The 24,470-nt window shown below is 44.0% G+C and overlaps 1 protein-coding gene across 1 annotated transcript in view; it reads right to left on the minus strand.

Moving 5' to 3' along the window:
* Window positions 1-24,470, minus strand: part of LOC149436681 (uncharacterized) — a 69,807-nt gene that overhangs the window by 36,722 nt on the left and 8,615 nt on the right. The window contains exons 2-5 of the mRNA XM_089661605.1: window positions 9,396-9,785; window positions 6,124-6,432; window positions 3,748-4,113; window positions 1,566-1,754 (exon numbers count right to left, since the gene is read on the minus strand). Coding sequence (XP_089517731.1) covers window positions 1,566-1,754; window positions 3,748-4,113; window positions 6,124-6,432; window positions 9,396-9,785 — 1,254 coding nt within the window. The remainder of the gene's footprint in view (window positions 1-1,565; window positions 1,755-3,747; window positions 4,114-6,123; window positions 6,433-9,395; window positions 9,786-24,470) is intronic.

A 24,470-nucleotide genomic window follows, 5' to 3' on the forward strand; every position in this document is an offset into this window, starting at 1 on the left:
ACAGGACAATAGCTTCAAGCACAGCTTAACACTGATCAAAGTAAGCAAAACTCAGTTTCAACTATGAAGAGAAAACTTTGAGCTGCAGGTTGGACAGGTCAAGTGGCTGTACGAAAGCCATTGCTTAGATGGTGCAATAGGAAAAAGAGGTGTGCCTGGGCCATGAAGCATAGCCAGTGGACTACTGAAGACTGGAAGAAGGTTTTATGGACCAATGAATCATAATTTTGAGATCTTCCGTTCATATCGCTGAGTTTTTTTGACGCTGTTAAGTAGGTGACAGGACGGCTTTCCCCAGTGCGTGACACCAACTGTCAAACCTATAGGAGGAAGCGTGATGGTCTGGGGCTCTTTTGCTGGATCTAGAGTCGGTGACCTACAGAGTGAGTGACACCCTGAACCAAAACTACTACCAAAGCATTTTGCAGCCCCATGCAACACCCATACGCCTAGTTGGTCAGGGGTTCATCCTACAGCAAAATAATGATCCAAAACATATCTTCACGTTGTGTCAGAAATACCTTAGAAGAAAAGAACAAGACGGTAGGGTTCACATCATTCTACTACATTATAAGGGCCTTATGAGGAGATCGGGAGGTGGCGAGGCACATCAGGGGACGTGGCATTGGACGTTGCACGAGAACCGGAGGTGGCGGAGCGGCCATCTTAAGTGAGGGCACAATACATTTCGGCATTCCAGGAGACTGCTCAAGGTGGAGTAGTGGGAATATATGCATTTTAAACAATTTTTAAATATAAGCATAATAATTAAAGTCTGGATCTTTTTGAATATCGAATATACTACACTATATGGCTATTATTTCTTGTATCTATGAATGACATGGAGAGAAATGAAGGCATTAATAGAAAGGAGGATTAACTTGGGATCTGAAGGCAATCCTATGGGATGTTTTCTAATGAAATGAGGATCCATTGGATTACTATCTCTGGAGGCTTTTATATTTATTTAGGGTAAGGGTATGTTATTCAGCCACTTAGATGTGTTCACAGAGCAATGTGTATATAGAAGTGTTCACAGAGTGTTTAATTATTTCACGTATTTTTTCATGTTTTTGTGTGGTTTTTAATTGCGCATATAAGTTTTTTTTTTTTTTTTGAGTGAATTACCATATATATGATTTAATCACTGATTTATTGAGGATCATACACTATCTAGTTTTTTTTTCTTTTGGAGGTACACAGTGATTATGACTCAGAAATTGGATGAATCATTTTTGAATTTTTGGAGTTTTTGAAATTTTTCACTGACACTAAAAAGGTTTAATTTTTACAATTTTGGACTTTTAAGGGTGAAAGTGGGACTTTTAAGTGTCAATACAAAGGGTGTTTATTATATCACAATTTATTCTAGATTTATTTTAGGATACCGATTTATATTTCACAAATTGAGTAATGGACAGACAACCATTGTATTGGATATTATATGTGTGTATGTGGTTTAGAGTGACTTTCTGTTACACCCGTAAATAGATGGCTAACCTGGTTTGGAAAATAAGAAAAAAAATCTCAAGAATGAAAAAAGGGGAAATAAGTAGATTCCTCACCTTTTACTTTTAAAACTATCAAGATTAGGATGATAATCATCATGAGAACAGCAGAAATAATGATAATGGCAATCACGTAAACTGGCAAATCTTTCGGAGGCATAGTCCCTTCAGTGGGATTTTTTTCATACGCAGGAGTGTTGTGGGTTCCCTTGGTAGAAAGACAGGGATCCTTCTGGCAGAGGTGTTCTAACAAAATAAAATCAAATTGTAACTAACACAGAGGAGAATACAGTGAGGCTACATTGTTATCAAACACTGAAATGATAAAAAAATGAAAATAAATGAGCAAAAGCCACTATAGCAATATAGAAATTGATATTTAAAAATTAGGAAACTATAATAGTTTAGAGTCAATAATATTACATTTGTGTAAGTGGATACATTTTTACACTGAGGTGTGCTTGGCTGCCTTGCAATTCAATGCATTTTAGTAAAATAGCAACCAAATGCTTGTACACATCATGGCAGTACGGCTTGTAGGGTTTAAATCCCATAAACAGTTGGAAGGTGGGGGGTTTGACTTCTTGGAGGGCAGCCTATAAACTGGAGGTCGGTTGGCCTATGCACATAGATTCTAACTCTGACCATACGTTCAGAATATTTGTTGTGCCTCATGTTTATGTAGCCAAGTGCTGGTTGTGTTATTACCGTCAACCAGGGACGCTCCTCTGAGTGCAATACATGGGGTACTTTCCCCCTAGTGTTCAACAAGCAGATAATTACACCACTTCCTGAATTCAGAGGAAAAAAGCCACTGACTGAAAGCAGAGGATTGTGGGATGTGTAGTCCGGTCGCCTGGAGTCATCATAGACTTAAAGCGGAGCTCCACCCAAAAGGGGAAGTTCCGCTTTAAGCCTTTGTCCCCCGTTCCCTGTTAAGGATTGACACCTTTGGGGAACCCGAATTTGACAGGTACCCACTCCCACTTCCACTGCGATCACCTAGGCGATCGGCAGCGGAAGTTGTGACACTGTACTTCTTGTGGGGGGTGATGACAATGTTTTTTTTTTTTTTTTGTTACACTGATTGCTTTTACACCCATAAAGGCTGTAAAAGCAATAATTTCTCCTTCTCTCTGGCTGCATTCCTGCAGCCATTGAGAAATACTGTGAGAGCTGTGATTGGTCACAGCTTGTCACATGGTACAAGGCTGTTGTGAATAGCCCTGTACCATGTGATATCTGTGATCATTCACAGATTTCACACGTAGTAAGCAATGATGTGAATAGCCTTGTACCATGTGATCTCTGTGATCATTCACAGATTTCACACGTAGTAAGCAATGATGTCAGAAAGTGACACTACTGTTCATGTGATCACTGATTGGCTAATCAGTGATCACATGATCGGGACCTCACACAGAGGTCTCGTACAGCGATCGGTGTTCCGCTGTGTCCTGATCGTGGTGCCGTGCACTCTCAGGGAGAGCGCACAGCCAGAAAAAGCAGGCGCCGTTTATGAACGGCAACCCACTCCTGCACTGCCAGCGTCCGGCCGTTTTTGTACATGGGTCAGATGGGAACTGGTTAATACACAAATACGCGGCTGCTCAGCATCAATGCCCAGCTGCCTAGAGGCGTATATTTGCGTACTGTCAGCTCCAACAGGTTAAAGACCAGTGAACTTTTTGGGGTTTTAAATGTGCATTAGGTGTTACAGTGTCTAAATGGTTAGCACTTCCTCCTGGCAGTACCAGGGTCGTTGGTTCACATCCCAACCACGGCACCACCTGCCTGGAGTTTGCATGTTCTCCTTGTGCCTCCGTGGGTCCTTTTGGTACTCCAGTTTCCTCCCACACTCCAAAGACATGCTGGTAGGTGAATTGGCTCCTGTCTAAATTGTCCCTAGTATGTGTATGTATGAATGTGAGTTAGGGACCTTAGATTGTACACCCCTTGAGGGTTAGGGACCTTAGATTGTACACCCCTTGAGGGTTAGGGACCTTAGATTGTACACCCCTTGAGGGTTAGGGACCTTAGATTGCACACCCCTTGAGGGTTAGGGACCTTAGATTGTACGCCCCTTGAGGGTTAGGGACTGATGTGAATGTACAATATATATATATAAAGTGCTGCGTAAATTGATGGCGCTATATACGTACCTGAAATAAATATGTTTGTTCCAGGTATACAACATGAAGAAATGAGAAATATGAAGTTGGGTGCCATTACACATTACCTTTGACAGTTAGTCTGGTCTCTCCTCCATACACAATTTCGTCCTTATATTGGTCGCCATCATTGCACACTTTGAATGTCACAAAACAGTGAAAGGTTGTGTTGTCCTTGGTCTTCACATCTTTTATTTGGAGGTTTGCTATCCCTGTTATGTTTGTTCTTTTTATATACGTGGAATTAACCATTTCCCGGTAGGGGTGGTAGGCGTACGGCCCAGTGACACTCCCCACCCTCCAGTATACATTGACTCGCAGGACATCTCTCTCTGTGTAATAGTCAGGCAGGGTGTTGGAGCAGGTCAGATTTACAGATTTTCCTTTTTGGACTGTGATCTCCGAAGGAATTCTAGATTTGAATAATTCCTGGTCTAGAAAATGAAAACATAACATGATTATCAGTGAGAGCTGTGAAAATGTGGAATAGACTCCCTCAAGAGTTGGTTCTGGCCAGCTCAGTGGATTGCTTCAAAAAAGTCTTGGATTGTTTCTTGGATACACAGAATATAACTGGATATATAACATTTATAGGTAAAGTCGATCCAGGGAATATCCGATTGCCTCTCGGGGGGATCAGGAAGGAATTTTTTTTTCCAGCAGGAGCAATTTGGATCGTGCTTTGCTGGGTTTTTTTGCCTTCCTCTGGATCAACTGTGATTGTAGGATTATAACTTTTTTTTTCTATGGTTGAACTAGATGGACTTTTGTCTTTTTTCAGCCAGACTATTATATTTTTAAAATGTATCACATACTATATACAAATGCTGTTCCAAATTTTTGGGCATTTGTGAAAAAGCAAGGTTCCTTTACCTGCCTCCCACCCGCCGTATAGGAAAATGACGGATGGGCAGGAGTTCTCTTGTTCTGGCAGGACGTCATAGGATGTCCTCCTACTCTAGCCAAGCATGGACTCCCCCGGGGGGCACGCAGCGTTCTGATCGGTGGTGCTCTGAGTCCCTTTGACACAACAGATCACGATTACATTAAAGAGCCAATGATGTAGGCTCTTTACCATGTGATCACCTGTGTCCAATCACAGCTGATCACATGTATACAGGAATATTTTAAAAATATATTTCAAATATATCTTTCTTTCATATGGAAAGTTAATGTTTCTTCCTCTTGGCTTGAATGCTTATGGTATATACACAGGTGTGCCTAGGGTTGGTGTCACCCGGTGCGATAACGCTTGGTGACACCCCCTCCGACGATCCCGCAGAATTAATCGGATCCGCGGATTGAACATAATGGATCGGACTCCGATACATTATGCTCAATCCGCAGATCTGATCCATCCTGCGGGGATCGTCGGCTTTCTTTACAACTTACTTTTTCTTGGAACGGGTCCGGGTGTAGCAGCAAGATGTGTCTCCCCCAGGGGCGGACTGACCATTTGGGAACTTGGGCAGTGCCCAAGGTCCCAGGGTCAGTAGGGGGTCCCATGAGATGCCCCTGGTACCTTTCATAGGCTTTTTTGGGTGTGGTTTGAGTGTGGGCAAGGACACAGGGGCCCCATGATCCCCTATTGCATGGGGGCCCCATGAGTTGTCAGTCCACCCCTGGTCTCCTCTGAAGCAACTGCGCATGTCCCGGTTTCAGGCACGATCAATCAATGATAGCAGTAGTTCTATCATCGATTGATCGTGCCTGAAACTGGGACATGCGCAGTTGCTTCAGGGGGGACATCTACATGGGAGACACATCTTGCCGATACACCGGTGTCTCCCCGTATCGGTTGCATGCTAACGATCCCCGCAGGATCATTGGCATGCAACCTATACGGGGTGACACCGGACCCACTCCAAGAAAAGGTAAGTTGTAAAGAAAGCCGACGATCCCCACAGGATGGATCGGATCCAGGGGCGGACTGAGCATTCGAGCACTCGGGCACTGCCCGAGGGCCCAGGGTCAGTAGGGAGCCCCATGAAATGCCCCTAGTACCTTTTTTATAGGCTTTTTTGAGTGTGGGCAAGGACACAGGGGCCCCATGATCCTCTATTGCCCGGGGCCCCATGAGTTGTCAGTCCTCCCCTGATCGGATCCATCCTGCGGAGATCGGCTTGCTTTACAACTTACCTTTTTGTGGAGAGGGTCCGGTGTCACCCCATGCGGTTGGTGTCACCCGGTGCGGACTGCACCCTCCACAACTGCCTTGGAACGCCACTGGTTATATAGCGTGTCAAGGTTGATATATAAATTAATCCAAATGCGTTTATTAACCCTTTAAAATCTATAAATGAAACTATACAGTTGTAGGTGAACAATGGGGACACTTGAACAATAATAATTCAAGAGCCTTCTTTTCTCATCTATTCATATGAAATGTGTTCAGAGTGTGGAGAACAATGAACATACCCCTAAGTTCAATTATATATTTATACCTGCGACAAGAAGAGTCGTGACTTGTTTGGTTAAAATCTTCGATGTACTGGGAACACAGCAATAACCACCCCGATCCTGATTGTTAGTATTTTGTATGTGCAGTGAGAAATCTTGAGAAGAAGTGACCAGTGAGTATCGGTCTTGTTGCATGTTCAATGGACGATCAGTGTCACAAATCTGAACATTGCTCTGAACTTGATACCAGGTGACTTTCACAGAATCCATGGTCTTGGGGTAGTGACAGGGGATGTTGATGTTCTCACCGTTTACAGCAATCAATTCATCCAAGTGAGTGGCTGATTTCTTACCTAAACAATGACAATAGAATATTATATATGCATATTTAAATATATATACTCTGCACCCATTTATGAAGATATAGTACATGCCCCCAATAATTCATAAATCATATTCTTTAAATATATAAAAAAAAATGTATTATCCCTTTTTATATCCAGGGGTAATCTAAACCTTTATGACCAGACCAAATGTGAAACTTTTGGTATGCAGTGGCTCACTCAACAAATAACTGCTTAACCCCCCTGGCGGTATTCCCGAGTGTAGCTCGGGGTTCACTTTCAGTACCACAAGCGGTAACCCCGAGCTACACTCGGGAATACACTGCAGAGTTGCTCCGGGATCCCTCGATCACTTACCTTGTCCTGCGCTCCCGCGATGTCCCTCCTGCAGTGTCCTTGGCCATCTCCTCCGACTAACGCCGGTCCCTGCGAGCATTGGGACGTACGGGGCCAGAACCAGCAGGAAATTTAAAAATGTTAAGTGACATTCACTAAAATCTGATAGTATTCCATTCCTGTATCAAACCATTTCACATACATTTTGTCCCGAGTGCTTTGTCCGGCGCCCTGCCTGCATTTTTACTGTTCTTTCTGCCTGGAAACTGAGAAACGTCCATGGCGTCCAAAAAGCGTCCCTTTAGGTCAAAAGCAGTTTTAGACCAACTAGAGAACAGCGATAGTAAATCAGAACCACTTGCAGAATTGAGTGATAATGATTTGTGGGGGAAATTCCTCATCAGACACTAAAAACGATTCTGTGACTGAGCTCAGTGATGTGCGAACTTGGCGCTATATTTCACATTTCAGTGTTTTTGGTTTGATTACATTATTGAATTAAATTTATTATTTTTTATGATTATTTATTATAATTTATGATTTCGTGTTTCAAACTTTATCGTACCCGAGATGTTTACTAGACTCTTGTTTGGACAGAGTTCAGTGAGTTATTCCTAAAAATTACAGGCCTACAATAAAAAAACAACATATTTCTATGCAAAAAATGTACCACTTTGAGCACAGAAATACTGACATAATCAGACCGCCAGGGAGGTTAACCACTGAATACCAAAACGATTTCAAACTATAGAGTCTATTTATAAAGCATCCATTTTGCAATTTCCATATTGAATGTTTGCTAAACATTCATCAATCTGCATTTTACAGTATTTGGCTATCATTTTGAAGAGGAATCAGCCTATTTTCTTCTTTTTATTTTCAAAGAGGTTTGGCCCTATTGAACTATTTCACATTGTTTTCACCCATTGATTCACCCATCAGCAAAGTAATGGGGCTTGTGATTAGTGCCAAAGAGTACCCTGCTATGCTTCTTCCTTCTGGCTGAACATCCCACCTGCCTGAAGCCCTAAACCTCCGCCATCTTGTGCCAAGCTCCTTACAAGAGGCCTTCCCATGACATTCCCAACCATTAGCCTTTATATTCCTAAGGGCCAGTTCACACTACCGTTGATTTTTTCTGCATCCAAAATGCACAGAAAGTAGGTGATATAGTGGTCAATGTCATAGTTCCCATCAGTGCTTGCAGGTCCAGTGCGTCCCAGTTGCAGAAAAAAAGTAGAACAGGCTGCATTTTTCCTGCACAGAACTGTACTGGAACATGGTAAAACTTGACAAAAATGCACTGGAACGCACCAAAAATGCACTGGAACGCACCAAAAATGCACTGGAATGCACCAAAATGCACTGCAACACACAGGTCTCCATTTAAATTGAAGAAAAAGAGAGGGGGAAAAAATTTACTGGAATGCATAAAAACCGCACTGCAACATGTCAAGAACACATCAAAAATGCGCATGCAAAAGGAATATGCCCAGAATGCACTGAAAAGTGGTACATTATTAACTATTTCAGACTGTTTCAGAGAAATACAGAGAGTAGAAGCAGAGACAGCAGTATGTGTTGAGATTAGCTTAGGTGTGAGTTGCTCATTAACATTTCTTTTGTTTCCAAGGTTGGGGTGTCTGGTGGGGAGAGTCAGTAAGGTCACCTGGCAGGGGGTCTTCATGAGGAATTTGAGGTGTGAATGGTCATTAACATATCTTTTGCTTCCAAGGGTGGGAGAGGTCTGAGGTGTGAATGGTCATTCACATATCTTTTGCTTCCAAGGGTGGGAGAGGTCTGAGGTGTGAATTGGTCATTACAATGTGTGACAAGCTTGATAAGAACATCCTGTGTTCAGTGTTTTGTCCATTTGAGTGCCTTGAAAACGCTTTTCATGCATTTTTTATGATGAAAAAAGGCTCTGGACAGCATCAGGAACTGGAAGACTTAAAAAAAAATAAATAAAAAAAATAATAAAAGCAAACGCTTATAATCTCGATTTGCCACGTTTACAAGCATTTTGCGTTTGAAAAAATCGACTGCTGAACGCAAGTTTTCTGCGTTCAAAAAAATTACTGTAAACTCAAACGCCTGCAAACGACTGTAACCGACGATGGACACAGGAAAACATTAGGGAGAGTTCAGGGGCTGCTGAAAAAAAGCTGAACAGCTCCTAAACATGAGATTATCAGCTGCAGTGTACATGGGCCCTTAGAACCACTTGCAGAATTGAGTGATAATGATTCGTGGGGGAAATTCGTCATCAGACACTGAAAACGATTCTGCGACTTTGCTCAGCGATGTGCGAACTTGGCGCTCTATTTCAAATTTCAGTGTTTTTTGTTTGATTATATTATTGAATTACATTTATTATTATTATAATATTATTTTTTATAATTTATTATATTATAATTTATGATTTCGTGTTTCAAACTTTATCATCCCCGGGATGTTTACTAGACTCTTGTTCGGACAGATTTCAGTGAGTTATTCCTAAGAATTACAGGCCTACAATATAAAACAACAAATTTCCATGGAAAACAATGTAACGCTTTTGCATTCACAAATATTGATTAGTTAGACCGCCAGGGAAGTTAAGAAAAAAAGCAATATATATATATATATATAATTACCTGGGTATTGCAGAAGGGTCCCGTGTTTACTTGTCCAAACATCTTGCGGATTTTGTTTGTTAATAATTTGGCAGCAGAATAAAGGGCCATCTGTCTTTTTCAGTCCATTGATTTCCATATATTGTGTCCTGTTCCTATTAGGATCCCTCCATGTGAAGAGACGTTCATGATATTTTTCTGCAACTGATCCAGAAGAGAAGATCTCATTTTTGGCAAACTGACATTTTGATTCATTTGCCTCCAACCAGCGGACTTCTATTTGTTCCTCCTCTCCCAGTTCCTGGTGGCCGTTGTATGAACACGGTATAATAACAGATCCTCCAGTCTGCACAATACGAGTTTTCACCTGATAAACACAGGACTTACTGGACGAGACTGCATTTCCTGCAACTAGCAGAACAGACAAAATATCTTACTGATCTCAATTCACTAAATACTGTCGTTACAAAATGTTCACACACTTCACCCTGAGGTCATCACAGAGGACAAGGGGGCGCTCTTCATGTCTGGAGGAAAAGAAATGTAATTTCCAAACACGGAAAGGTTTCTTCACAGTGAGAGCTGTGAAAATGTGGAATAGACTCCCTCAAGAGTTGGTTCTGGCCAGCTCAGTGGATTGCTGTAGGAAAGTCCTGGATTCTTTCTTGGATACACAGAATATAACTGGATATAACATTTATAGGGAAAGTTGATCCAGGGAATATCCGATTGCCTCTCGGGGGATCAGGAAGTGAACTCGGTGTAGTCATTCACCCTGAGGTCATCACAGAGGACAAGGGGGCACTCTTTATGTCTGGAGGATAAGAAATGTAATCTCCAAACACAGAAAGGTTTCTTCACAGTGAGAGCTGTGAGAATGTGGAATAGACTCCCTCAAGAGTTGGTTGTGGCCAGCTCAGTGGGTTGCTTTAAAAAAGTCCTGGATTCTTTCTTGGATACACAGAATATAATTGGATATAACATTTATAGGGAAAGTTGATCCAGGGAATATCCGATTGCCTCTCGGGGGATCAGGAAGGAATTTTATTCCCAGCAGGAGCAAATTGGATCATGCTTTGCTGGGGTTTTTTTTGCCTTCCTCTGGATCAACTGTGGGTGTAGGATTATAACTTTTTTTTTTCCTATGGTTGAACTGGATGGACTTTTGTCTTTTTTCAGCCAGACTAACTATGTTATCATTTATTATTATTATTATTATTATTATACAGTATTTATATAGCACCAAAAAGTTTGCTCAGTGCTGTACAATATAGTGGGGGACAGTACATGAGACAATACAGTAACAAAACAATATAAGAGAGGTTCGAGGTTAGATGACGAAACGTGTTGGGAGGAGTCAGAACGCATGACGTCAGCAGAAACGTCAGTTAGAAACTTACCATTTGATTATATGGTGACATGCTGTTTTAAGTATATCTTGATGTACGTATAATACTACGTTGTAAGGCAATAAATCCTGCTAATTATACTGCACTATGAGGATTCTTGCTTTTTGGATGATTTTGTCCTCTTTGAGGATAATTCATTATTTTAGGTCTATATTTGGCAATTTATCTGAAGTATCAATTTGGGAGCTCATGCCTTGATTTGGCAATCTAATAAGAGGGATCCAAATGGCGTCTATCTACATCCAGTGTATGGAGTGCACCGTATCCCCCCAAAGTCAGCAGTAACGGAGTTCGTCATCCTAATTTGGTATCCGTACTATGCTTTTCTTGACCGTCACTTAATTGTGGGGTCACATAAGTCTGGTAAGAAACAGTATTTTTTGAGGTGCTGGTGATGGTGGATCTCCAAGAAGTTTATATATATTTTTTATATATATAATTTTTTTTTATGTCTTTATTTTTGGAAGCAAAAGTTTTTTTTTCTGAAATTATTTGAACTTTTATTTATCACTAAAGACTTTACTTTTAAGTTTTTTTTGCACATTATTGGACACTATTTTTTATGTAATTGTTTTATGTTTAGTAGTACTTTTTGAATGTGTACCGTTGCATTTTTTTGCATGATGTTCCAACTTTTTTTATGCATAAAATATTCCACATATAAATTATTATTATTATTATACAGGATTTATATACAGTGCATCCAGAAAGCATTCCCAGCACTTTACTTTTGTCACATTTTGTTATGTTACAGCATTATTCCAAAATGGATTACATTAATGTTTTTCCTCAACATTCTACAAACAATACCCCCCATTCTGTAACATAAAATGTGGCAAATGTTAAGCGCTGGGAATACTTTCTGGATGCACTGTAGCGCCGACAGTTTGCTCAGCGCTTTACAAAATGAAGGCAGACATTACAGTTACAATACAATTTGGTACAAGAGGATACAGAGGGCTCATACTAACTGGGAATATTTCTTGGAGGCAGAATGCTGACTATTGTTTATGCAGATAATAAGTAAAGGCTGCGTTACCTGATCAGCGCTCTTGTGACACCTCTCAGCTTTTAGTCTGCCACTGACTGTGCACTCAAAGTAAAATAAAGTCCATCTAAAACCCAAACCAGCAAAGTTTAAAACTTTATTCGTTCTTTCTATGGCTGCCTGTGTCCCTCTCTATTATTGCCATGGTCTGTTTGAGTCAAAATTAAACTCTATGCGGCAACAAAATCACCCACAGAAAAAGTGCAGAGCGGCAGCACAAAGTGATGTATACAAACAGTAATAATTATTATTATTATTATTATTATACAGTATTTATAAAGCGCCAATAGTTCGCTCAGCGCTGTACATTATAAAGGGGGACAGAACATGTGACAGAACAATACCAATACAATGCAAAACATGAGGGGATCGAGGGATCTGCTCTTTCAAGCTTACAATCTAGGAGGGAGGGGATGGTGGCACAGGAGGAGATAGCTGTGGGGGATGGAGTGGTAGGAAGAGTGGAGGAGGTCGGCAAGTTAGCAGGGGGCGGGGTAGGCTTCCCTGAAGAGATGGGTTTTCAGGGTGCGCCTAAAGGAGAGGAGAGTAGGTGATAATCTGATGGGTTGGGGCAGGGAGTTCCAGAGGATGGGTGACACCCTGGAGAAGTCCTGGAGGCGGGCATGGGAGGAGGAGACCAGGGAACTAGAGAGAAGGAGGTCTTGTGAGGAGCGGAGTGTGCGTGCTGGGCGGTACTTGGATATTAGGTCAGTGATGTAGTTCGGGGCAGTATGGTGGACAGCTTTGTACGTCAGCGTTAGGATTTTGAATTTGATCCGTTGCGCAATCGGAAGCCAGTGGAGGGATTGGCAGAGGGGGGTGGCGGAAACGGAGCGGTTGGAAAGGTGAATGAGTCTGGCAGCCGTATTCAGGATGGACTGAAGCGGGGATAGCCAGCGGCGAGGCAGGCCAGTGATGAGGGAGTTGCAGTAGTCGAGTCGTGATATGATGAGGGAGTGGATGAGCTGTTTAGTGGTTTCTGGAGTTAGGAACGTGCGGATTTTGGCGATGTTGCGGAGGTGGAGTCTGCACGAGTTTGTTAAAGAGTGGACTTGGGGCTGGAAGGATAGGTTGGAGTCCAAAATGACACCAAGTACTCTGGCCTGTGGGGCGGGTTTGATGGTGGTGTTGTTGGACATGATGGAGAAGTCAATGGGGGGTGGTGTCCGGGCTGGAGGGAAGACAAGAAACTCGGTTTTGGAGAGGTTCAGTTTAAGGAAGTGGAGCGACATCCAGTCTGATATGTCGCTCAACAGGTGTGTGATTCGGGCGGAGACCGAGGGGGTGAGGTGGGGGGTTGAGAGATAGATTTGTGTGTCGTCGGCATAGAGGTGGTAGTTGAAGCCGTGAGAGTGTATGAGTTGGCCAAGGGAGGAGGTGTAGATGGAGAAGAGAAGGGGCCCGAGGACAGAGCCTTGAGGGACCCCAACAGAGAGGGGGAGTGAGAGGGTGGTGGTGGCATTATAGGTAACGCTGAAAGAGCGTTGTGACAGGTAGGATGAGAGCCAGGAGAGAGCAGAATCTCTGAGGCCGAGGGAGTGTAGTTTTTTGAGGAGGAGGGGGTGGTCGACTGTGTCAAAGGCCGCAGAGAGGTCAAGGAGTAGGAGCACTGAATAGTGGCCATTAGCTTTGGCGGTTAGCAGGTCGTTGGAGAGTTTGAGTAAGGCAGTTTCGGTGGAGTGTAGGGGACGGAAGCCGGACTGTAGGGGATCGAGGAGGTTGTTGTCGTTGAGGTGAGAGCATAGGCGGGCGTAGACTAGGCGCTCGAGGAGTTTAGATGTAAATGGGAGCAGGGAGATGGGTCTGAGGTTGTTCGGGTCATTGGGGTCCAGGGAGGGCTTTTTAAGTATGGGGGTGATGTGTGCATGTTTCAGAGGGGAAGGGAAAGTGCCGGAGGAGAGGGAGAGATTGAAGATGTGGGTGAGGGAGCGTAGGATCGAGGGGGAGGGAGGTTGTAGGAGTTGTGAGGGGATAGGGTCAAGGGGGCAGGTGGTGAGGCGGGCATCAGAGAGGATCTTGGAGACTTCTTCGATGGTAGTAAGGTCAAAGGTGCGGAGTGTTGGGGGAGCTTCAGTATGAGGAATGTAGGGTGGGGTGGGAGAGGAGGTCAGAGCAGTGGTGGGGCCGTGGGAGAGGGGTGTAGAGGGGGTAGCTGAGTGAGGGGGAAGGGGGTTGGAGGGAGTTTGAGCAGCGACGAAGTCCCTGTGGGTTATGTCGAGGGGGAAGGGGGATGAGGGGGTAGCTGTGTGAGAGGGGACGGGTTGAGAAGGCGTGTGAGTTGCGGCAATGTCCTTGCGAATTGTGTCAATCTTGTTTTTGAAGTGATTGGCAATCTCAAGGGCAGTGAGTGAGGTGCTGGGTGGAGGTGGGGGTGGCGAGAGTAGAGAGTTGAAGGTGGAGAAGAGTCGGCGAGGATTGGAGGAGAGGGCCTTGATGAGGGTCAGGAAGTAGGCTTGTTTGGCAGTATGGAGGGAGGAGGTGTAGGTGTGGAAGGCAGATTTGTATCGGGTGAAGGCTTGTTGGGATTTGGTTTTGCGCCATAGTCGCTCCAGGGCACGACTGTGTCATTTGAGGGTTTTGGTGTGATCAGTCTGCCAGGGCTGGAGCGGTCGGGGTCTGATGTTGCGTGTGGTTAAAGGCGCTAGTGAGTCAAGGGCTGTTGACAGCGCATTGTTGTAGGCGGTCATAGCCAAGTCGGGGCAGGACAGGGGGAGGATGCGGTCATGGAGTTGATCAACTGCGGAGTGGAGGGAGGCAGGTTTAAGGTTGCAGAGGTTACGGCTGGTAGTAGTGTGACATTTGGAGGGGTAGGCGTTGGAGGATGAGGAGATAGAGAAGGTAATCAGGTTGTGGTCAGAGAGAGGGAAGGGGGTGTTAGTGAGGTTGTGGGGAGCGCAGCGGTTGGAGAAGACAAGATCAAGGATATTACCGTCGGAGTGGGTGGTGGATTGTATGCACTGTGCAAGTGCAAAGGAGGAGGTTAAGTGGAGGAGACGGGCTGTGTCCGGGTTGTCGAGGTTGACAGGGATGTTGAAATCCCCAAGGATGATAGTGGGTAGCTCAGAGGAGAGGAAGAAGGGTAGCCAGGAGGAGAAGTCTTCCAGGAAGCGGGGTATGGATCCAGGAGGCCGGTATATCACAGCAATCTTCAGGGGGGTTGGGGAGAATAGTCGGACGCAGTGGGCCTCGAAGGAGGAGAAGGATAGGGAGGGGGGGTTTGGGAGGACTCGGAAGGTGCTCAGCGGTGACAGGAGCAGGCCAACCCCACCACCTTTACGACCGTTGGGCCTGGGTGAGTGGGTCCAGGTGAGATCGCCGTAGGAGAGTGCAGCAGGGGAGGTAGAGTCAGTGGGCTGGATCCAGGTTTCCGTAATCGCCAGGAGGTTGAGGGAGCGGGAAACAAAGAGGTCGTGGATGGCGGTAAGCTTGTTGCACACCGATCGGGCGTTCAGGAGTGCACATGAAAACGGGGGGGAGATTTTAGGGAGCAGGGGGACAGATACTAAGTTGCGGGGGTTGCGGCAGGACGTGGAGGCGGGAGGGTTTTGGGCGGGTGAGGGAGGTAGTGGAGGGCCAGGATTCGGGGAGATGTCCCCCGCGGTTATGAGGAGGAGAAGGGTGAGAAAGGTGGCATGGGAGCGGGATGTGCAGGAGCGTGAGAAACTACTAGTGGAGGTGTTCGGGTCAGTGGGAGAGTGGAGTAATAGGAGGAGGTGGTAGGTGCCATAGAGGGGTGAGGGAAGCAGTGAGGGCACAATATATAAATGTTTGGGAGGAGCAGAGGGATATAGTGAATGGATTTTGGGAACAGATGAGAGGAAAATGAGAAGGAGGAGTGGAAGAGGCATTTTGGGGAGGTGATGAAAGCAATAGTAGGGAGATGATAGCAATGAGGGGTAGATGTACAAGTTTTGGGGTGGAGCAGAGGGGTAAAGAAATGAGATTTGGGAACAGAGGATAGTAATATGAAGAGGAGAAGAGGGGTGTATTATATAAAAAGGTACACGGAGTGGAACTCAGGTATGTAAAAGATATTTCCCAGTGTGTTTCCTTGCAGACTATCCAGCATGCAGTAGAGTTTCTTGCTGTTGTTGTGTCTTCCTGCTGCTTGAGTTCTCCTGCTTTAGTTCAACTGCTGTGTTTAACTGCTCTGCACTCATTCAAAGCCGCACTCCATCATAAGCAGCACCCCCATCAGAGACTGTGCCCCCCATCAGAGATCTCCCCCATGAGCTGAACTAAATTTATAGGGAGATGCTCAAATGAGCATTCAACTCCGCCCCAATTAGAAGCTGATAAGGCTCACATGAATGGGGGGGATGTTTCTTAGGAACCAGGCCACAGTCATAAACCTGAGTGCACCTAGAGGTGAGGACAAGTCAACAGATACACAGATATAATTACAACATTTGTTGAGAATTTAACAGGAGTCAATGCGTTTGTCTGGTTAAGAGTGGAGGTAGCAGTAGCAATAATATGTATATATATATATATATATATATATATAAAATACTGGAACTCCACTTTAAGGGGAAGGAATATACCCTCAATAAGAGTTAATAGCCATTGAAGTTCACATATGTTTTATACAATCCTTCACCTTTCTTACTAGTGGAAGTCATTGCATGATCATTGGATTTTTTTATGTGTCATTGGATATATATATATATATATATATATATACAGTATCTCCCAGAAGTGAGTACACCTTCACATTTTTGTAAATATTTGATTCTATATTTCATGTGGCAACAAGAGTTAATAAGTTTAAGTTCACATGTTTCATACAATCCTTCACCGTTCTTACTAGTGGAAGTCATTGCATGATCATTGGATATTTTTATATGTGCCATTGGATCTCTCTTTCTCTCTCTCTCTCTCTCTGTATATATATATATATATATATATATATATATATAAATATTATATATATATTATATATACAGTATCTCCCAGGAGTGAGTCCACTCCTCACATTTTTGTAAATAGTTGATTCTCTCTTTCCATGTGACAACACTGAAGAAATTACACTTTGCTACAATGGGACGTAGTCAGTGTACAGCTTGTGTACAGCTCAAAATAACTCAACACGCCGCCATTAATGTCTAAACCGCTGGCAACAAAAGTGAGTCCACCCCTAAGTGACAAGGTCCAAATTGGGCCTAAAGTGTCAATATTTTGTGTGGCCGCCATTATTTTCCAGCACTGCCTTAACCCTCTTGGGCATGGAGTTCACCAGAGCTTCACAGGTTGCCACTGGAGTCCTCTTCCACTCCTCCATGACAACATCACGGAGCTGGTGGATGTTAGAGACCGTGCGCTCCTCCACCTTCTGTTTGAGGACGCCCCACAGATGCTCAATAGGGTTTAGGTCTGGAGACATGCTTGGTCAGTCCATCACCTTTACCCTCAGCTTCTTTAGCAAGGCAGTGGTGGTCTTGGTGGTGTGTTTGGAGTCGTTATGTTGGAATACTGCCCTGCGTCCAGTCTCCGAAGGGAGGGGATCATGCTCTGCTTCAGTATGTCACAGTACATGTTGGCATTCATGGTTCCCTCAATGATCTGTAGCTCCCCAGTGCCGGCAGCACTCATGCAGCCCCAGACCATGACACTCCCACCACCATGGTTGACTGTAGGCAAGACACACTTTGTACTCCTCACACACGCTTGACACCATTTGAACCAAATCAGTTGATCTTGGTGTCATCAGACCACAGGACATGGTTCCAGTAATCCATGTCCTTATTCTGCTTGTCTTCAGCAAACTGTTTTCGGCTTTCTTGTGCATCATCCTTAGAAGAGGCTTCCTTCTGGGACGACAGGCATGCAAACCTATTTGATGCAGCGTGTGGCGTATGGTCTGAGCACTGACAGGCTGACCCCCACCCCTTCAACCTCTGCAGCAATGCTGGCAGCACTCATACGTCTATTTCCCAAAGACAACCTCTGGATATGACGCTGAGCATGTGCACTCAACTCCTTTGGTTGATCATTGCGAGGCCTGTTCTGAGTGGAACCTTTCTTGTTAAACTGATGTATGGTCGTGGCCACCGTGCTTCAGATCAGTTTCAGGGTCTTGGCAATCTTCTTATAGCCTAGGCCATCTTTATGTAGAGCCAAAATTCCTTTTTTTCAGATCCTCAGAAAGTTCTTTGCCATGAGGTGCCATGTTGAACTTCCAGGGACCAGTATGAGAGAGTGAGGTTGATAACACCACATTTAACACACCCGCTCCCCATTCACACCTGACACCTTGTAACACTAATGAGTCACATGACATCCAGAAGGGAAAATGGCTAATTGGGCCCAATTTGGACCTTGTCACTTAGGGGTGGACTCACTTTTGTTGCCAGCGGTTTAGACATGAATGACGGTGTGTTGAGTTATTTTGAGGGGACAGCAAATTTACATGTTATACAAGCTGTACACTGACTACGTCACATTGTAGCAAAGTGTCATTTCTTCAGTGTTGTCACATGAAAAGAGAGAATCAAATATTTACAAAAATGTGAGGGGTGGACTCACTCCTGGGAGATACTGTGTGTATATATATATATATATATATATATATAGAGAGAGAGAGAGAGAGAGAGAGAGAGAGAGAGAGAGAGAGAGAGAGAGAGAGAGAGAGATCCAATGGCACATATAAAAATATCCAATGATCATGCAATGACTTCCACTAGTAAGAACGGTGAAGGATTGTATGAAACATATGTGAACTTAAATGGCTATTAACTCTTGTTGAGGGTATTTTCCTTCCCTTTAAAGCGGAGTTCCACTCACACTGTAAAAAAATAACAGTCAACAGCTACAAAAACTGCAGCTGCTGACTTTTAAAAGACAGCCACTTACCTGTCCCATGATCACGCATTGTCGTCCCCGCAACCCGTTGCACCATCTGTCCTGTATTCCTGGTGCCGGCATCTTCAATGTGGGCACACTGCTGTGACAGCTTGCGGCTTCACAGCCGGGTGCCCACTGCGCATGCAGGAGAAGCACTTCGCTTTCTGAATGGTCCCATAGTTTTCTGGAACCTGCCACGTGTCCCAGAAGACTACAGGGAAGGGGGGGAGGGGAGGAATCTATTTGCAAGGCTAGGTATTGACCTACAGTTGTGCTCATAACTTAGCCTCCGCTTGGAGAATTGGTAATATATAGTATGTACCATTTTTAAAGAAAACATGAGTGATCAGGCAAAACACGCCTTTTGTTTCTTATGGGATTTATATTCATCTGTAGGTGATAACAGAATGGCCCAATTATAAAACAAACATGGCAACAAGTAAAAAAATGAAATGCCCCCCCTGTTCAATAGTCTGCATCCCCTTACATTCTTAATACTGTGTATTGCCCCCTTTAGCATCAATGACAGTGTGCCATCTTTTGTAATACATCATCTTACAATTTGAATTCCAGAATCCTCAGTGTTAGAGCTTCTAGCCTCTCCCATATTTTTTTTACTGACAACATTTACTGACATAGCACATTTTTCACTGACAGCCTGAAATATGATAGAAGTACCTAATAAAAGCTAAAGCAACTGTAGCACCCCTCTAGGTAGTGTCAGGGCTCCCGGGTATGACCAGAGGTGTGAGGACTGACACAGGGAAACGCAGGCTTCAGATACAGTATAAACAATATAATTTATTTAAGACTAAACAATACATAAACGCAGTGCAAGACTAAACATAAACACAGTGCAAACAAACCAAACCCCCAACAGATAACAAAAGAACAATACTAAGCGTAGTCGGGCAGGCCGGGTCGGTAGCAAATGGGCAGGTAAGGTACAAAGGAGCAGGCAGAGCGTAGTCAAATGGGCCGGGTCAGGAACAATCAGGCAGACAAGGTACAAAGGAGCAGACTGGAGAGTGGTCAGGAATGGCAGAGGTCAGGACAGGCGGAGTTCAATCAGAGTCAGGGATCAAGCAGGATCAGACAGGAAGCAGACAGGATGCAGGTACAGGGGCTCTTGGGAAACATACACCAAGCCCTGAATGCAAGTCTGGCTATTCCTTATATGCACCTTCTGCAATCAGCCTCAGGTGTTTTGGCTAACTGCAGGAGTGAGCCTCTGGTTGCTGAGAGCACCCGCTGGCCAGTCCTGGTACTGCAACCCACAAGGCAGGTGAGTCCCACCACTATTGGCGAGTCCATTCCTGACAGATAGCCAGGAGGAGTTAGTTCCTTTTTGTAGAAAGGAAGGCTGAATAGCAGCCTGGGCATGAGTCAGCCTGGGTGCAAGTCAGCCAGATCACCTTAGGTCAGGGTTGAGGGCTCTGCAGATTAGTTTCTTGATATCTTTCCCTGCTCTAGAGACTTGAGAAGTTTCTAGAAGGCAGTGGGTGGGGGTGAGGAGGGGCTGATCTGCATAAGGGATCCTGACTAATCTCCAGGCAGGAGGCCTGGCATGGGGGTCAGGACAGCCCGTAAGTATGACTGAGCCTGCTCAGCAGCAGGAGAGTTTGGGTGGAAGATGGAGTGAAAGGCTGGGATGCAGGAGCCTGAGAGGGGGCACAGTGGGAAGGAGCTTACCCCCAGGCTGGACCTGAAAGGAGGATCTCTCAGCCTCAGTAGTCCTCTGAGAGAGGACCACCTGTGTAGCAGAGACAGACCAGCGGAAGGCCTGAAGACAGCCATCAACCCAACAAGTTTGCAGGAAAAGAGAAGTGAGTAGTCCTACACCTCCTGGGCTGGATAATGGGAAATGGCATTCAGGTGGGAAACCTGACTAGCTCCATCTGAGAAGGTTTGATTTAAAGAGACCAATTCTGAGTCCCCTTTGCCCAGGGATTCCCTCAGGACGAGAGGAGAATTTATCTAGGGTCTGGGATGGTACACCAGGAGAGGGTGGAGAGCTCTCCAAGTAGAAATCTTTGTTGTATAGATACTTGTACATGGGTGCAAAGGTGTTGTCCTCAGCAGGGGCGGACTGACCATTCAGGCACTTGGGCACTGCCCGAGGGCCCGGGGTCAGGAGGGGACCCCATGAAATGCCCCTGGTACCTTTTGTTTATAGGCTTTTTTGGGTGTGCTTTGAGTGTGGGCAAGGACACAGGGGCCCCATGATCCCCCATTGCCCAGGGGCCCCATAAGTTGTCAGTCCACCCCTGGTCCTCAGTTTCAGTTTCCTAGGGCATCCCATACATCCCTTGATCCCATCCATGTTCAAATACCCCTAATAAAATCTAAAAAAAAAAACAAGCTCAAGGACTGTTTACTGTCTCCACAATGCAAGTCTAAAAAAAGTCTGTTGCCTGGCTATGCAGGACTATAGAAGGACCCAAAAAACTCAGCGACTCCTAAGGGGGTAGTGCTACACAACCAATAGTTTTACAGTATAAAGAATAAGTAGCAAAACCTAAAGGATCATTTTCATAAAATAAAACAGAATATAAACAGAGATCTAACACTGATCGGACCTGAAGAAGGACTTCATTACATACAACATAGCATGATGCATAGGGGTCAGGTCTATGTAATGTTCTAAACAGTATATAGAATGCAGCATTCAGAATTATGCACACTAAATTTGAGTGTCTTAACAGCTTCCCTACCGCCCTATAGCAGAAATACTGCCGCATTGCGGCACGGGAGCGCAAAATCACACACACATATATATATATATATATATATATATAAGATTTTGCATTTCCGGGTAGGGGGCCACAGCTGTCAATCACCATGTCCCAGTCAGTAATTACTGGCCGGCGCCTGGTGATTGCCGAGGATCTCCGACTGGGAGGAGAACTGTTTGTAAACAAAACAGTTCTCCCTGTCAGCTCCTGCACACTGCTTTGGATGGTTGTGCACAGCGCAGCCATGCAAAGCAGTGTGCTTACAGTGAAGATCAAACACAGCACATAGTAAAACACACCCAGCACACAGTTAACCCTTTGATCGGCTCAGATGTTAACCCCTTCCTGCCCAGTGCCATTAGTACAGTGTCATTGTGCTTTTTATTCAGCGCTGATCACTGTATTGGTATCACTGGGGATGTCATTGACACCAAGTCAGTTCCCCTCCAGTGTCAGAATGCCCTCTGCAGTCCTGCTATAAGTCGCTGATCGCCGCCATTACTAGTAAAAAAAGAAAATCCAAGTATATATACCGCCATTTGTAAACGCTATAACTTTCACGTGAACCAATTAATTTACATGTATTGGGATTTTTTTTAGCAAAGACATGGAGCAGAATACATATTGACGTAAATTTATGACACATTTTTTTTTATAGTGCAAAAAATAAACGCAGAGGCGATCAAATACCAAAAAAGAAAGCTGAATTTGTGGGAAAAAAAGGATGTAAATTTCATTGTTGATGTCACTGGGGATGTCAGTGACACCAAGTCAGTTCCTCTCGAGTGTCAGAACGCCCGCCGCAGTCCCGCTATAAGTCGCTGATTGTCGCCATTACTAGTAAAAATGTAAAAAAAATCCCAGTACATATACCACCATTTGTAAACGCTATAACTGTCACATGAACCAATTGATTTACACGTATCGGGATTTTATTTTAGCCAAGACATGGAGCAGAATACATTTTGGTCCAAATTTATGTAAAAAAAATTTTTTATAGTGCAAAAAATAAACACAGAGGCGATCAAATACCACCAAAAGAAAGCTCAATTCGTGGGAAAAAAGGGTGTAAATTTCATTATTGGTGTCACTGGGGATGTCAGTGACACCAAGTCAGTTCCTCTCGAGTGTCAGAACGCCAGCCGCAGTCCCGCTATAAGTCGCTGATTGTCGCCATTTAAAATGTAAAAAAATCCCAGTATATATGCCGCCATTTGTAGACGCTATAACTTTCACGTAAACCAATTGATATCGGGATTTTTTTTTAGCCAAGACATGGAGCAGAATACATTTTGGTCCAAATTTATGACAATTTTTTTTTTTTGATAGTGCAAAAAAAAACAAAAACGCAGAGGTGATCAAATACCACCAAAAGAAAGCTGAATTCATGAGAAAAAAGGACGTCAATTTCATTTGGGTGCAGTGTTGCATGACCGCGCAATTGTCAATTAAAGTAACGCAACGCTGTAATGCAAAAAATGGGCTGGTCTGGAAGGGGGGTAAATCCCCTGGAGGGCGAGAGGTTTAAGCTGCATAGAGACTTGTGCAATTTACAAGCTCTTGCAATTTCTTCTCCAGCCCTGGTCCATGCGGACCTGTTATGGGGCCAGAGGAGGTGCAGCTAAACCACGGATAAAATGCAATGCTAACAAGGAAGGAGGCGCCAGCGCTTTGGCATACATATGTAGTCAATTAGGCTGCTTTCACCCTGATCCATTTTTCTTCCGCTTTTGTGGTAATAAAAAGCAGAAGAAATATGTGTGATCATGTTTTCCTACGAACTCTTCACACTGATCCGGTGTTTTTAAAATCCTGCTTGCTGCATTTTTGCTGCAGGTTTGGTGCTGTAAAAAAAAAGTACCAAAAACACAGCTTCCCATTAAAATGAATGGAAAAAAATGCATCAAAACGCACCAGTGCCACATGTCCTGTAAAACAGAGCACCGCAAGTGAGGTAAAAATACAGTAAAAAATGTGGCAAAAACGCATATGTATTTTTGCTATGGATCGGTGTGAAAGTGACCTTACTGCGAGCAATCCCAGAGCTGGAGGACGCGGGTGGAGCCATTCACGACTGCGCTGAATTCACATGATTTATGGTACAAGAAGCCCCCACCGCTTACAGCTGTATTCATCCAGAACGCAAACATTTATCATATTGCAGCTTTCCAATTCTAATGCCGGCCATAGATGGGTCGAACATCGGCTGATTTTTCAAAAAGACCCCAAAAAATCGGTCGTTCGATAGGCCAACGTTACCACCAACGTTAAAAAAAATCAGTCGATTTTCAACCCGTCTATGTGCAGGCATTTACCAATAGCCACTTGGCGGCCGGGAAGGGCTGTAGATTTCCGGTTGGACGCCATATGGCATCCTCCCGCACTTGCGCAGTTTTCGCGCTTGCAGAGCCGCGCAGCGGCTTACTTTGGACACGGCCGATGACAGATCTGAGTACCGGCCCCCGTTGCCGGTACCATGTGACCTGCTGTGTCCAATCACAGCAGATCACATGACAGTTGTATACAATGGATGGTTTCATTCATGCCATCCATTGTATACTAGTGTCTAGCTGTGAATGGTCACAGTGATCACATGCACATGTCATGTGATTAGCTGTGGCCAAATCACAGCTAAGCACAAAAAAAACAAAAAAACCTGAATGAATCGATGTCATTCAGGTAAATGCTTGCTTATAGCAAAGTAATTCTTTGCTATAGGCAAATTGTGTAAAAAAAAAACAAAAAACAAATACAGATCGCTTCCCCAAAATAGTACAATGTTACTATGGTAACATTGTACTACTTTGGACATAGTGAAATATGAAAAAAAATCTTAAAAAAAGAAAGAAAATGTAATAAAAAATGAAAAATAATAAAAAAAATTTAACAAAATTTAAAAAAAATATATATATATTTTTTTTCATACTGTCAACAGTCAGTGTCCCTGATCACCGCCATGCCACTTATATAATGACGCTGTACTGCACTGGTGGCAGTATGTAAAAAAAATTGTGAAAATAATTTTTTTTTATTTTTTCATTTTCCGAAAAATTATGACAAA

The sequence above is a fragment of the Staurois parvus genome, unplaced genomic scaffold (assembly GCF_062004578.1).
Source record: "Staurois parvus isolate SC_StPar_1 unplaced genomic scaffold, SC_StPar_1.0 ptg001352l, whole genome shotgun sequence".
NCBI lineage: Eukaryota > Metazoa > Chordata > Amphibia > Anura > Ranidae > Staurois > Staurois parvus.